Here is a 15,368-nt window from a genome sequence, read left to right as displayed (position 1 = left end):
GATGTCATCAGTCACAGCTGCAGCCATTTGACTGATGATTTAATAAACCAGCCTTCTGATTTATTAACCAGCCACGAATGTCCTTGCAGTAAGGGTTAGGCCAGTACTTACTTGACCAGACACCTGGGTACCATCACCTGGCCAAGCTGTCACATGAACCTAACCATCACACTCACTCTCTGCCTGAACACGGAGGCACCAGTCTCAGAGTGTGAGGCAGGATGGAGCACTGGGTGGAGTATTGACTTTAGGAGGCAAATAGAGCAGGGTGCGATTCCCAAATTCCCAAATCCACCCAAACCCAGGTTTCCTTATCTGCAAAGTAGGAATAATAACACCTACTCTCTCCTATGAGTAATGGAGAAAGGTATATAAATTGCCTGATACATGGTAGGTGCTTAACAAGTGTCAGGCCCACTCTCAGCCACTGATATGTTTCAGGAATAGATACTTCATGAGGCACATCCTAAAAGCAGTGGGTTGATAGGTGGCTCTAAAGATCCCTCTGGCTCTAGGATCCCATGACTCTCCATTAACTAAGTCCAAGAAGCCAGCCCTCCTCCAAGCCATGGATATTAGTCAGGACACTTTTGGCAAGGGCAGAAACCCAACTGATACCAGCTTAGGCAAAGTAGGAATCTATTAGCTCATATAATTCGGAAGTGCAAAGATAGGCAAGGACAGAGCTGGTTTCAGGCACTGCTGTACCTGAGAATCTTTCTTTCTCTCTAAACTTCCACCCTTCTTGTCTCTGCTTCATTCTGAGCTCATGCTTTCTTTGTGAAGAGGGCAAGATGGCTGTCAACAGCCTTAGCAAGTCCAGTAAGGGGAAACACGTTATCACTCCCAATATCTGTATTAAGGAAAACTAGTTGATACTGCTGGGATTTCATCCTTACTCCTGAACCAATCACGATTGCCAGAGTGACAGGGCATGTGCTCACACTGGTGACTGGGGCAGGACAGTGGGGCTCAGTGCTGTCAGCTGACCCCCAGTGAGCCCACCCAAAACGGGGGAAGGGGAAATCCCCCAAAGAAAATAGGGGTGCCAGGTAGACAAACACATGTCCACTGGGCCTTATCTGGTTTACTGTTCAATCCCAATAGGAACCCCAGGAAATGAAATGAGGGAGAGGGGACTTGGCTGAGGTAGGCAGTAGCACTTAAGCCAGTCTTCACTTATATGTGGACCCAAGTCACCATGGAGACTCTCCATGAGGAAAGGCAAAGAACTGAGAAAACTGTGTGTGTAAAAGGAGCTACTAGCTGCATAACTATAAGTAACCTGACATTTAAAATCTTTTAAGTTATTCATTTATTTTTATAGTTACCTTTTGTTTTTGCAAGTGATTATTGGTTTTCCATTTTAGTGCTGATAGAACGTTTCCTTTTAAAAATAACTTCATTTAAGTGAAAACAAAGTAGACCAGTTGAGAGGAAAATAATGAATGAATAATAATAATAATAATATAGACGCGGGTAATGATGGAAGAATTCATGAATGTATTATGCCGATGACTGAAGTTTGGGAAACAACTTAGTATATGAATAGGAATTTTCTCTCCCCGGAAACACAAAACCACACACTCTGCCTTTTTTGGTCCCTATAGTAGCTCAGACAAACATCTTACATCTCTCATTGTGTGAGTTAGTAAAGCTTTAGCCCAGGTCACCAAATGGATCTATAGTAAGAACCTAGAATCCTCAGTTCCTGGCTGGCAAAACAGATTCCCTAAACTGCTTATGTCTCATGGAAAACTGAGAGCCTCAGCACTCCAGGACATCGGCCCACATACCAGGTTCTCTGCTAAGGAGACAGATACACAGCAGTGGGGTTGATATGAAAATCGCTTGTCCCCGGGGTTGGCTGGACTGATTGTCCTTGAGAACAGAGGGAACTGTTTTCATGTGGTCATCTAAAGCCAGCTGGCCCCAAGGAGTATCAGCCGTGTCTCTGTGTCCAGAGTTTCCATAGCTGATTTCCACATGTACCCATATGTAAAGTGGTAACTGGACCCTGGTTTGGATAACTGCTTGGTCTTCCAGTTAGCTGCTAGGTTCAGCCAGAAAAAATTTAATAATGCCTCTATTGTCCACTTACCCTCACCTTTGCAATTATTTTCTCCAGGCCAAAACGCGAAGTCCTCAGGGTTTTGACGTGGATCGAGACGCCAAAAGGCTGAACAAAGCCTGCAAAGGAATGGGTATGAAAGATATTTTGTTTGCTTCTTTATATCTGAAGATCATTAAATTTGATCTCGAGTCCAAATTTCCCATGATCTTAGAAAGATGACCTCCCACTTGCCTTGTGCTTTCCAAGCTAATCCAAGTCGATCATTTTTAAGGAGCTCTTTACAAAAGCTTCCCAAGTTATAATCAGATCCTATTGCTTTCCAGGATTCAATATAACAGTTAGAAATTGGATGTTGTAAAATGTAATTTGACTCGCAGGTGGGGGAAACTTCATGAGAAGTGCAGTTCATGAAGTCCTAATGTTGTCTATACTCCTTTTACCCCTTCCATGAGAGGTGGTGGGGAATCAGGTCTCATGAGAGCTGGACTAGGGACCTGGGAGATGCATCTAGAAGTAGATCAGTGAGTGCAAAACTGTGGACAAGATCAAGAATCAAGGGTCAAAACTGGAGAAGCTGTTTACAATCCAAGCCTAGAGGTAAATGCATGGCCAAGAATTGGGGGCAAAGGAAGAGGTCAGAAGTCAGGTGACCCCAGGATCAGGGTGGAAAGCGGGAGAGAACATCTAGGACTAAGGCCATGGGACCCAAATTCCTCATATGGGTACTTCATGGGTGATAGACTATAGTTAGGAGTACAAAAATATGTGCCCACAAGAAGGAGGAGGAAAAGCAGAAGGAAGAGAAGGCAGTAAGAACAAAGCCACCTGCCTTCAGTGATATCTTAAGTTCTCAGATTCTACATTAAAGACAGCTTAATAATAATAGATAATATTTACTGAATTCTTTGTACCATGCATTTTGCATGCATTGCTTTATTTGATAACAGCAAATATCATTTAATCCTAATTTTTCAGATGGCTAACTTGAGGCTTAGAGGGGCTATGTGACTTGCCCCAAGTCACAGACTTAGTAAGTGGTGAGAATAGCATTAAAATCAGGCAGGAATTAAATTCCTGCTCTTAAACACTGGCTCTTTGACCTTGGCAACTTAGGGTACCTTTCATTTCCAAATTGGACCTCCAGAGCTTTTTAACACACATCTTGCACTGATTCATCCATTCATTCATTCAACAAACCAACATTTATCTAACACTTTCTCTGGAGGGTCACAAGTGATGTGTTAAGGAGTCTGCAGTTTATTCTGGAACAGTGTGAATCCAAGGAAGGGTTTTAATGTAGAAAGTAACATAGAGAATTGATTGGAGGGCAGTGGGGATGGAGGTAGGTAGACAAATTAGAAGGTAATCAAGAGACAGATGATAAGGCTGAGTAAGGCAATGGATGCAGAAAAGAAGGAAAAGATATAAGAAATGTTTATGTATAAACACTACAGTGTTTAGCCACAGGCTGAGCATATGGGTGAGGAAAATGGAGAAATCAAAGGGAACCCCAAGGCTGTTTTCTTGGTAATGGAAATTGCTTCATTCATTTGTCAAGAAAAGACATATAAAAGAAAGTATAGGTTAGATTTTAGACTTATTGAAATCAGGTGCTTGGGAAAATCCAATGGAATTATGCAGAAAACCAATAGAAATGGGTCTAGACCTAGGGAGAGAGATGTGAACAGAGACCATAAATTTGGGAGATACTGACACATGGGTGGCAGGTGAAGCCATGGCCATGGATGAGCTTACCCAGGAAGCCTGTGTAAAGAGAAGTGAGATCCAGCAAATAAATCCTGGAAACCCCAGCATCTAAGGAGCATGTGAAAAAAAAAAAAACCCTAAAAGTGAGACAAAGAAGGAATGGTACCCAAAGGGTTAGTATGGGAACTGAGAGCGAACTGCCTCTTCAGAAGTCAAGGGAGAAGAGAGTTTTCTGTGAAACTCTACCCACCCTGAGATCATGTAAAGTGAGAAATGAAGGGTCCATTGAATTTCACAACCAAGGAGAAACCAGTGGAGATTCGGAAGTAGCAGCTTAATTGCCAGGAGTTAGGGTAAGAATGGAGGTGGGTACAGGCCATTTTGTCTGAGAGGAGAGATGCTCACATCTCGGAGAACTTTCAAGTTAGGGGAGACTAGATATGTAAAGATGGAGTCAATTGAGAGGGAGAGTTTGAAACAAGGTTCTAGTCCAAAGGAAGCTGGAAAGGGTGAAATCCAAAGCACAGATAGAAGGATTTACCTTGAGTGGAAGACTGAGAGTAGGAATAGATATATTCTTAGGGGTGGTTAAGGCAGGCCGTTGAAGGTCCTCATGCCTGATAACTCGACATTTCTCAGTGAGATGGGAGGTGAGGTTACGCGCTAAAGACATGGATTTGACAATGGAATATGGGGCTGGAGTGATGGTTTGGAGTAGCCCTTTAGTGGAAAAGATTGCTGATCCTTGCTGAGGGCCCTGTTGGGTAGGGAGACCATGATTTTGCAGTGGCTCTAGGCTGCATAGTGATGTGATTTTCTCCCTCAGCCTGAAGGTGGGATAGGAGTAACAGATATTAAGATTGACCTTGGATTTGTTCATCTGGAGCTCCAGAAGAACAAGGGTGTAAGGACATTGAGGAGGCAATTGCCTTGGAGTAAAAGGAGAGAGGGGTTAGAGACAACTTTGATTAATTTTCTGGATTTTTCTTTTTCAATAAAGGAAAGAAAAAAAAATTTTTTTTTACATTTATTGGGTAACTTTTAACATTCCAGGCATTGAACTAAACACTTTATGTATAAAATCTCACTGAGATATCATCACATAAATCCGTTTTCATAAGAGGAAACTGAGGCCCTGAAAAGTTATGCAACTTGCCCAAAGTCACAAAGCCATTCAATGGTGAACACTGGGATTGACCTATTCCTGTCTTTCACTCCACATGTCAATAATTTAGAGAGAATACAGCTAAGCCACCACAGTCACACAGCTGCAGGACCAGAAGGGTGGGGGTGGGATTGAGAAGGCATTGCTCAGTGTCATTAACAGCTGGCAGGTGACACTGGTGGAGCTGAGTCCACAGGATGTTTTATTAAATTATTCTTAAATAAACCATCCATACACAAACACATACAGAAAGAGAGAGAGAGAGAAAGAGATGTCCATGAAAGATGACATAGTAAGGGTGACATGTTGCTTTATTTGTGGGTATCAGAGGAAAGCTGGGAGGTTCCAGCTGCAGAAAGGAGCCCCTCCTTGTCATACTTGTCATATCCAGACCTGGCTGATGTTGCATTTGTACAACAGCTGTTGGGAGACATGTTTCATCTGGACGTGGCAGGATGTTTATGGTTTTGAATTCTTTTGAATGGCTGAGGCTGCAGGTGCTTCCTTTGCAAAGTTTCCCTGCTGCCTCTCACATGAGGACCCTGTACCTGCGTGTGGGATGGAGCCAGAAGCTGAAGTGAGTGTGGGAATGATTCAGCTGCAGTTAATGATAAACTCCTGCATTCTTCATCACCATTCGAGTTCAGTTCAGTAAGGACAGATGGAGCATCTACTGAACGCGGCCATGCAGTGTTCTATTCCCCCTTTTGGATGTGGCCACGGCGGTGGGGGTGGGGACTGCTATGGTGCTGCTGGCTCCGTGGAGCACCTTCTATGTGCAAGCTCGTCACAGGGTGCTGCACATGTGTCATTAATCCTTCCAACAGCCCTCAAAGTTGGCGTTATTACAAACATTTAACAGATGAGAATGTTGAAGTTCAGATGTGCGATGTCTCACCTAAGGTCATAGAATTATAAAATGAGGGTGGGGGGATTGGAAGCTAGTGCTGCCTTGGAGGGCTATGATTTAGCCAAAGGTCTAGAATTCCAACACTTATTAATAAGCATGAGCAGAAGCAAAACTGCATCATTGGCAAAATTTGTCCTCAAGCCCATGCACCATCTCATCGGTGTACCACCCCTCCCGGGGCTGGATTCAAATGTCTAGAGCAACACTGTCCAATAGCCACAGATGTGAACTGCATTTGTAATTTTAAATTTTTGAGAAGCAAAATTTTAAAAAGAAGAAAAAAAGAGCAGATGAAATGAATGTTAACCATATATTTTAGTTAACTCAATACTATATCAAACGTAATCATTTCAATAGATCAACATAAAAATTATTGAGATATTTTACATTCTTTTTTTTCACGTCTTCAAAATTCAGTATCTATTTTACACTTACAGAACATTTCAACTTGGACTAAACACATTTCCAGTCCTCCATAGCCACAGTGGTGGCCACTGAACCGGACAGGGTCAGTCTAGAGACCCTGGCCCTGCAAAAGATCACGTGCCTCCCCACCACTCACCTCCCTATGCAGTCTAAAAATAACAAGACTGCTATCCCATAAAATAACATTTTAGTTTTCAAAATGACATGAAACCTACAGGTTTACTGAAAGTGAAAATCTTCTTTTTCAGATTTCCTCTTTGTTTCTGTTCGTTTTGTTTTGATGCCCTACTTCCTTGGTGTCTCGGCGTGTGCTTGGTCTGCATTTTGGGTGACCCTGAACAGGCCTCTCCCACCAAAGACTGGCCTGGGTCCACTCTTCCTCTCAGAGCTCGACGTCCCTCTGCTGCCCCACTCCAGCTCCCAGCACACCCACCACCACCACCAGGCTCTGCCCAGATCTGCCTCCAGCTGGGTCCTTCTAAGGAAAATGCCTTAACCCTCACAGGGCCAGTTATTCTCCCCCACAGGCTCTTAGCTGTAAAGCTGCCTTGGAGATTATCCAATTGGATGATGCATTCCAATCACCAGGAGATCTTGTTAATATGAAGATTCTGATTTGGTAGTTCTGATGGGGCCTGAGGTTTTTTGTGGGAGGGAACCTCGGATAGCTTCAGTTTGTGCCCCTGTGGCACCGTGACCTCAGGTTTCTTAACATTTCCAGTCTTCAATTGTCTCATCTGCAAAATGGAGCTAATCCTGTCTCCTCACAGAGAGATGTTTAATCCATTTAATGCTAATTTAATGCTAATCCTTTCCATTCAGAACATTACATTCAGATCCTACATCCACCCACATCCAGCTTGATCAGGATGAGTGGCAAATGGGCCCTCCCCAGAGGCCTTTGAGAGGCCTTTGTTCTCCATTATAAGGGCACTGTGGTTGGATGATGGTCCCCCAAAAGGTGTATCTATTCAGCGTCAAAGAAAAAATTGCTCTGGACAATGTCAAACAGGCAAGGATGACTTAATTCCAGGACTCCTAAGCAGGGGAGAGAGGCTAGAACTCATTTCCAAGGACAGCAGAGAGTTGGTGGGTTTTATAGATCGGGCAAGGGCAGTGGGAAAGCAGGACGGGCATCTGGTGAAAGGGAAGGAAAGGGAAGGTTGGGGGCAAGTTTGATGCTGGGAGCAAGGGTCTGAAGTGGCTCCTCTCTGCAGACAGCTGCGAGGTTAGTTTCAGGGAAGTCAGGGTTGGGGAGGAAGCAGGGAAGGTCAGAGGTGCTGCCTGCAGCTTGGTGGAGTCAAGAGCAGTGTTGGTCAGTGGTTTTTCAGGATCACAGGATTCAGATAAAATTTAACAGTCACCAGAATCTGGGAATGTGGCCTTATTTGGAAAAAGGGTCTTCGCAGATGTGACTAAGTTAACAGTCCTTAGGAGAGATCATCCTGGATTACCTGGATGGACCCTAAATCAAATGATGTGTCCTTATAAGAGACAAAAGAGGAGCAGAGAGAAGAGGAAAAGGCAATGTGGAGATGGGGGTCCGAGGTTGGAGTGATGTGACTACAAGCCAAGGAATACCTAGGACTGCCAACAGCAGCCAGAAGCTAGGAGATGGTGAACAGATTCTGCCCGTGAGCCTCCAGGGGAGTGCGGCCCTGCTGACATTGAATTCTGACTTCTGGCCTCCAGAACTGTGGGAGAATATGTTTCTGCTTTTCTTAAGCCACCAAGTTTGTTCACTGTTACTGCAAGTGAAAAGCAATGGCCCTCCTGGGGAGGCAAGATTCTTCCCATTAGTTACTTCATCCATCTTACCTGCACCTCTGTTTCAGTTTGCTAAAGCTGACCGTTCTGGTTTGCTAATGCTCCTGTTACACAAAATACCAGAAATGGATTGGGTTTTATAAAGGGGGTTTATTTGGTTACAAAGTTACAGTCTGAAGGCCATGAAAATGTCCAAATTAAGGCATCAACACAAGTATACCTTCACCAAAGGAAGGCCAATGGCATCCAGAAAACCTCTGTCAGCTGGGAAGGCTGATCCCAGGTTGTGTTCCAGCTCCACTCTCAGCTCCTGTGCATTCTTCAAAGTGTCCCTCTTGGTTGTGGCTCCTCTTCAAAATGTCACTCTCAGTTGCTCTCTGGTCCCTCTGTCTGTGAACTCCTTTATGCGACTCCAGTGATCCAATTAACACCCACCCTGAGTGGGCGGGGTAACACCTCCATGGAAATATCCAATCAAATGTTTCACTCACAGATGATTGAATCATCTCTCCATGGAAACACTCAATCAAAGAATTCCAGTCTAATCAACACTAATACATCTGCCCCAACAAGACTGCATTAAACAATATGACTTTTCCTGGGGGACATAATTTATACAAACCAGCACACTGACAGAATCCAGTATACCAGAAATGGATTGGCTTTTACAATAGGGATTTAGTAACTTACAATTTACAGTTCTAAGACTGTGAAAAAAGTCCAAGTCAAGGCAGCAACAGGATGACACCTTCTTCCCGAAGAAAGGCTGCTGGCGATCTGGGACTTCCCTGTCACATGGGAAGGCTCATGGCGGCATCTGCTGGTCCTTCTCTCCCGGGTTTTGCTCCCTTCAGCTTCTCTCTCAGTTTTTCTCTCTCAGGTTCTGTGTGTTTCTCTTTTAGCTTCTGTCTCTCTTAGCTTCTGTGTGTCTTCTCTCTAAACTTCTCTGAGAATTTTTTCTTTGAGCTTCTCTGTATCTTTTATCCTTTTATGAAGGACACCAGTAAAAGGATTAAGACCCATCTTGAAGGAGGTGGGTCACATCTCAATCAAAGTAACCTAATCAAAAGGTCCCACCTACAATAGTTCTACCCCCACAGCAATGGATTAAAAGAACATGATCTTTTCTGGGGTACACACAGCTTCAAACCATCACAACCCCCATTCTCAAAGAGAAACTGAGGGACTGGGGCGCCGAGTGGTGTTCGTGAAAGGATTGGCTGTGGGACACCCCAATCCAGAGGTGGGGCTACAGCCCCCCTAGGCTCAGGAAGGCAGGCTGTGGCAGACGGGGGCAACCCCAGGGGAAGCTCAGCCCTGCCCCTAGCTGCTCAGACCATCCCAGATCAGTGACAGTACTGAATTTTACCTGAACCCCCTGGGGCCCTTCAAACCCAGTGGTCTCCATCCCACCCCAACACAGCTCAGTAGCCTCCCAGAAAATTGCTGGGAAAGCAAAACCAAGGAGGCCCTTGGGCAATCCCCAAGGCTAAGAGTCACCCCATTCTGACCTCTACTGTGTAATTATTCTTCAGTGTCCAACGTGCTGTCAGGATTGAGGTTTCTTCTTTTCTCAGGCTTTTTTAAAAATCTTTCCCAGAACCACAGGGGACTGGCCCAGGGGCCTCTAACCATTGTAAATGTTTACAGGAAATTGTTCAGCAGCACTGACTGCTTATATGACACACATATTGTGAAATGTAAAATGAGGTCACTGTTCGGTAAATCACTGCTTGATCTGGTAGTGGAAACAGGTCCTGGGATAAACCCAAGACCCGGGCTCAAAGGACACGAAGGAAAGCTAGTTTTCATTTCACGTCCTCCTACCTGCTCCAGGCTGTTGGTGAGCCACCCCAGATGGCTTTGCTCACTGGTCTCTCTCTTTTTCTTTAAAGCTTTCCAGGAAAGAAAGGCTAGAAAACACTTTTAAATTATTAACTCGATTTTCCTGAATTCTCCATATGTGGGTTGCCTATGACATGAGGGTGGAGAGAACTTTCTTCCTATTGGTTCTTGCTACAAACAGCGCATCTGAGAATCACAGGCAGCTTTGTGCCAAGGCAGAGACAAGCTCCAGCCATAACAATGCACAAACTTCCCCATTCATTCATTCATTCATTCCTGTGTGTAAGGATGCCTTTAAACATCCATTCAACAGCATGTCATCTGATAAGTATCAAGAGCCTTCTATATGGATATAGCAGTGATCAAAAGTCTCTACCCCCATGGAACTTTCAGTGGAGTGGGAGAGACAGGAAGGAGACAGGCCATATTGGGGGGCACAGAGGGAGGAGGGGCTCATTCATCCCGGAAAAGTCAAGTGAGTTGACTCCTTAAAGAGGGAAGAGTGGGGGTGCAGAGACGTATCAGAGATGAAGTGTTCCAGGTAGAGCCAATAGCCCATGCCAAGACCCAGAGGTGAGAAGGAAAGGAATTGCAAGTTATTTAGAGAGTCCACTGGGAAAGGATGAACAGAGAGGGCTGAGACTTCTGGAAGTAAGCAGGAACCACTCCAAGGAGCCCTCACATGCCCGACTGGAGAGTTTGGACATTATTCTGGGTCTGAAGAGGCCTGTATTAAAAGGTGTGGAGCAGAGGAGTGACCAGGCCGATCTGCACGTCAGAAAGGTCATTCCAGCCGCAGCGGGAAAGGTGATTGGAAAGAGGTGACAGTGGTCAGGACCCCACCCCCACCCCCACCCCTCACTCTGCTTCCCTCTGTGTGGCTGTATCAATAGTTCTGCTGAGAGATGTGGCGGAGTGAGGATGGAGAGAGAGGGGTGGGTTTGAGGGGGTAGAAGAGAGGGGTCTCGATGTGACTAATTGGGTGTGGCATGAGGGAAAAGAGGGAAGCAGAATGAGCCCAGACTGTTGGCTGGCACAGTGCAGTGAAGGGGCCACGTGGAGGCAGGGGGGCTCCCTCCATCCCGAAGATGTGATGGCCCCAGACATGGGCCAGAGCAGCCAGAAGGAAGAGAAAAAGGCCAACATAAGTCCTATTGACCAGAAAAAGAAATTCCTGTTGAGGGGAGATTTCTGGCACTCAGAAGTTAAAAAAAAAAAAAGGAATGCCACAAAGGAAGTTAATTGGATACACATTCCATTGGTGAAGCTTCAGGAGGAAAGGAAGAGGAACAACTTAAGTAACAATGTTGAAAGTGAACCAGAAGGAGGCAGCCAATTAACTCCTACTGGTCCTGCGAATGAGCTCATCTTAGAATCCTCTTTCTCCAACTGCAGTCAAGCAGCAGCATCCTGAGTCTAGAGGTGGGAAGAAAACCTTGAGATTAAGTGAATAGCCCAGGGACATGAAGCTAATGGAAGTGCTGGGGCCACCACATGGGTCTCTAACCCTGAAATTTGGGCTCTCTCTCTACCCCCACACTGTCTTTCCAAATGGGGTTGGGAAGGCTGGTGCCCAAGTCGAGGCAAGGGTGAAACTCCTCAAGTCTTGGCCAGCATTCCTTTCTCCCCTTCCCTGTCTCCGAACAGTTCTCGCTCCACCCCTTCCCCACACCCGTGACTTAGACTTTGGTTCTTCCCAACCCTTCCATCACAGTGGATCTGCCCCATCTCTTGTTCCTTCAGGGTCCTGCCCTCTTCGCTGGGTGGCAGCCGTCTCCTAGCGTCAGCGTATTCAGTGCCATTCAGGCACTGCTGAGCATGTCCGGAGAGGGACTGGCTAATGCAGGAATCTCCAGACTCTGGGCTATGAAGAGGGTTGTGATGTTTTGTATTTTTTCTCAAAGACTTGAGACATTGCTGAGGATAGCAGGTGTCCCCCCAACAGCCAGGATACAGGTGAAGTGCCCGATGGGAGCCCTGCCCGTGAACCCCTTCCTGAGGAAAGGCGCACAGAGCATTGACACCGGGGGCTGACATGTGGACAGCCTCACCATCATCTAAAGATGGTTTGGAAAATCCGGTATCAAATCCCCTTCAAGTCCCTGTGAGCTCAGTATTATAACCTCCCTCTAGCAGACAGTAAAAATGTTGTCCAAAAGAAAAATAACGATAGCCACAAATGCAATTGCAGATTTTCTAGAAGCCAATCCACATTAAAAAAAAAAAAAGTAAAAAGAAGCAAGTGAAATTACTTTTACCAGCATATTTTACTTAACCCACTATAGCCAAAATGTAATTAATATGGAAATCATTAGTGAGCTATTTTGCACTCTTTTTAAATACTGCCTTCAAAGTCCACTGTGTATTTTACACTCATAGCACATCTCGATGGAGACTAGGCCACACCTGAAGTGCTCCACAGCACGTGTGGTGAGCGGCTTCGGCACTGGACAGTGAGGCTCCAAAGTGAGCCCAGAGTCTCTCAGCTCGGTGGGCAGAGCTGGAATCCCAGCCCAGTTCTGTCTAACTCCTGCCACGCCAGCTGCTTCCCACCCCTGGGGCCTGTCCTGAGGCGGCCGCTCGCCACGAACTAGTCCCCACCTAAACTAAATGCTACCCTGTATTAGAGTCATCTTGAAAAGAGCTTCTGGAGATAATGCCTTAGCTGGAGTGATTCCAAAAGTGGGGGCCGCGGGGCCCATGACAGGAGCAGCAGAGAAGGCACTTGGAGACCAGAGGGAGGTGTTTCTCCTGAAAACCCCAAATCCCACTACGTAAGCACCCACTGCTCTTGCCGGACTCTAATCCCAACAGTGACAGACAGTAGGGATCTTGTTGTAGGGTTAGGGAGCCGTCTTCAGTCCCCTCCTAGTCCCCATCAGCCTCTCCCAAAGCTACCCCTGGACAATCATGTAAACTGAGGAAAATTAGTGCCTGCTTGCTACTCAGATGCAGCTTCCAAACAAGTCCCCTAGCTTCCTTCTCCCCTCCTTCCAATGGGGTTGCGGCCCTGAGGCCCTCCTATGTAGAAAACTCCAGCTATTGTTGGGTCTCCTTGATGGATATCATGGAAGCTGGCACAGGTCCTACACGTCTTCAGTTCTCTGTTGTACAAGAATGAGGAACTGCAGCCACCGCTTTTCCCCTCCCTGGGATAGGCAAGATTTCCCCGTTCGGCAGCAGCCCTTCCCTCCCCCTCCCCCTGCCGTTAAACAGCCCTCCTTGTTTACCCTGCACTCAGCTGCCTCCTGGCCTCTGCGCAGTCTTCTTTAAACAGAAATCAAACCTGATGACAAAACATTTAGACATTTCCTTAGACGCTCTCTGAGACCACTGGTGCTGCCCTCAGTGTAGGCAGCTCTCCTCCTGCCCCCACAGTGGAGGCAGAACTGGAGAATAGGGTACAGACAGGCCCTACTTTCAAAGACCTTTCCGTTTACAGATAGCACCGAGACATCTCAGAGAGGCAGTGGACAAGATGAGAAGCACACCAGTCTGTAGGTTACAGGTCCTCAACTTCACATCACCTCTCCCTGAATGCAAGCTAATTCAACAAATAGTTATTCAGAAAATACCAAGTGAAGCCATGAGTCCCCTATGCCAAGAGGTCCAGAGCTAAGTAAGACACAATCCCTGTCACCAAGAGGTTCACAATCTAGAATAGGGTTTCTAGATTTCAACCACTGGACTATCACCTTCCATGATTTTTGCCGATCTGAATATTACTTAACAATTTTCTTTTTCAACTCTTTTTTAGCCACTGTTCCTTTACAAAACATCAGCAAATTCATGGGTTCGATGAATTAGTTATATATTTATATATTTTTTTCAAATACATGTTAAACACATTATTCAAATTAAAAATGATCATATGCCAACCTCCCCAAATCATCTCGCATACCTCCAGAGGTATGGGTAATACTACAGCTCAGAAAACATGGATCTGGTGGGCACTACCACTAGCGGTAAGGGGCACCACGACAGACCACAGCTCCATTTCGTGCCCACCCCCATATGCCAGGGACTGGGCTCAGAACATCACAGTCAGACTATCTTACCTAGAGCTATGTAAGCCATGTGCTCTGGAAGAAGAGAGGAGGCAAAAAATTATTTTTTTAAGGCTTATCAAAGTGCTTGGCTTGCTGACAATGCGGTTGATCTAAGCGAGTGAGGCTTGAGTGTGTGTGTGGAGAGATGGGTCTAGAAGAAGAGTTTGAGACCAAATTGCAGGAAGTCTCAATGCCACATTAAGGAAATCTGATTTAATTCTATGAGTCATGAGGAATCACCGAAGGTTTCTACATCAGGGAGTGAAGCAGGCACATGGTGCTTCCAAAGAATGATTCTGAGAACAGCAGATCAGAGCCTGGCTCCAGGGCAACACAATACAATAAGGCCTGCCCACATTAGACAGTGGCAGTGGGAATGAAGAAGGGCCAGATGGAAGTCATCTGATCAGATAGATGGGACGTGGGATATTGGAAAGTAAAAGTGGAAAGTGAGGTCTCAAAGACGACTCTGCATTTTCTAATTTGGGTTATGTTTTGTACTGAGATAAAGTAAGAGTGGGGAATGAATTTAAGGACAGAAAACATGAGTTCAGTTTTAGCTACACTGGAACTTGAAATGCCTTATACATCCATAGGGAGATGGCCACAGGCAGCTGGAAATAATATCTGAACTCAGAAACAAGATTAGGGTTGGTGGCACTGATTTAGGATTCATCAGCAAAAGGGAGATGGTCACGCACGGCAAGAAAGTGCTGGAAATTAGCAAGAACTGAAAGCTGAGTTTAAAGGGAAGAGGGGAGAAGAAGGGCCAATGGATGATGCTGAGAAAGGTGGTGGAGAGGCAGAAGGAAGGAGCAGGAGGAAATGTGGAAAGTAGTCAAGGAAGGCATTTCGAGCAGAGTGTGGTTAACAAATTCAAATGCTGCAGAGCAGTCGGGTACACAGGGAACTGTGAAGAGTTTCTGAGTTAGGCCTCAGTTTCCACATCTGTAAATAAGAGTTTGGACTAGATGCCCTCTGACGGCGTTTCCAGCTCCCGCTGTTACTTAGTGTTGTGCCCTAGTATCCCAGAAGTGCTCAATCATTGAGGTGGGCAGCCGGCTGGTGGGGAAGGGATGTGGCTTCAGCACAAATCCTGCGTGGATCAGGGGCCACTGGTCAATTACACTGCCTGTTGTCCAAGGCCTGTGAGGTGCCTTCTCAGGGCTACACAGAGCCCTGCTTGGATTATCTCCTTTCATTCTCCCAACAGCCCTGTGTATTATTACCCCATCTTATAGATGGGGAAACTGGGACTTAGCAAAGCAAATAATTTGCCCAATGCTAAACAGTCAGTAAGGGGCAGAGCCATCATTTGAATCCAGTCTGCAGAAATCTAAGTTGGGGCTTGCTGGCTAAATAGCCTTTCTCATTCCCACACTTGCATTACCTGGGTCATCTTTCTAATCCTGCTTCCATGTTCAA

At 45.8% G+C, this 15,368-nt stretch overlaps 1 protein-coding gene across 2 annotated transcripts in view; it reads left to right on the top strand.

The window, feature by feature from the left end:
• The window catches only part of ANXA13 (annexin A13), a 58,617-nt gene that overhangs the window by 20,701 nt on the left and 22,548 nt on the right, over positions 1-15,368 (top strand). For both annotated transcript variants that reach the window (XM_037803169.1, XM_037803170.1), the window contains one exon: positions 2,129-2,204. In XM_037803169.1, coding sequence (XP_037659097.1) covers positions 2,129-2,204 — 76 coding nt within the window. The remainder of the gene's footprint in view (positions 1-2,128; positions 2,205-15,368) is intronic.

Source organism: Choloepus didactylus, chromosome 14, assembly GCF_015220235.1.
Source record: "Choloepus didactylus isolate mChoDid1 chromosome 14, mChoDid1.pri, whole genome shotgun sequence".
NCBI lineage: Eukaryota > Metazoa > Chordata > Mammalia > Pilosa > Megalonychidae > Choloepus > Choloepus didactylus.
Note: the sequence above shows the minus strand (reverse complement) of the source record. Positions and strands in the feature narration are given on the sequence as shown.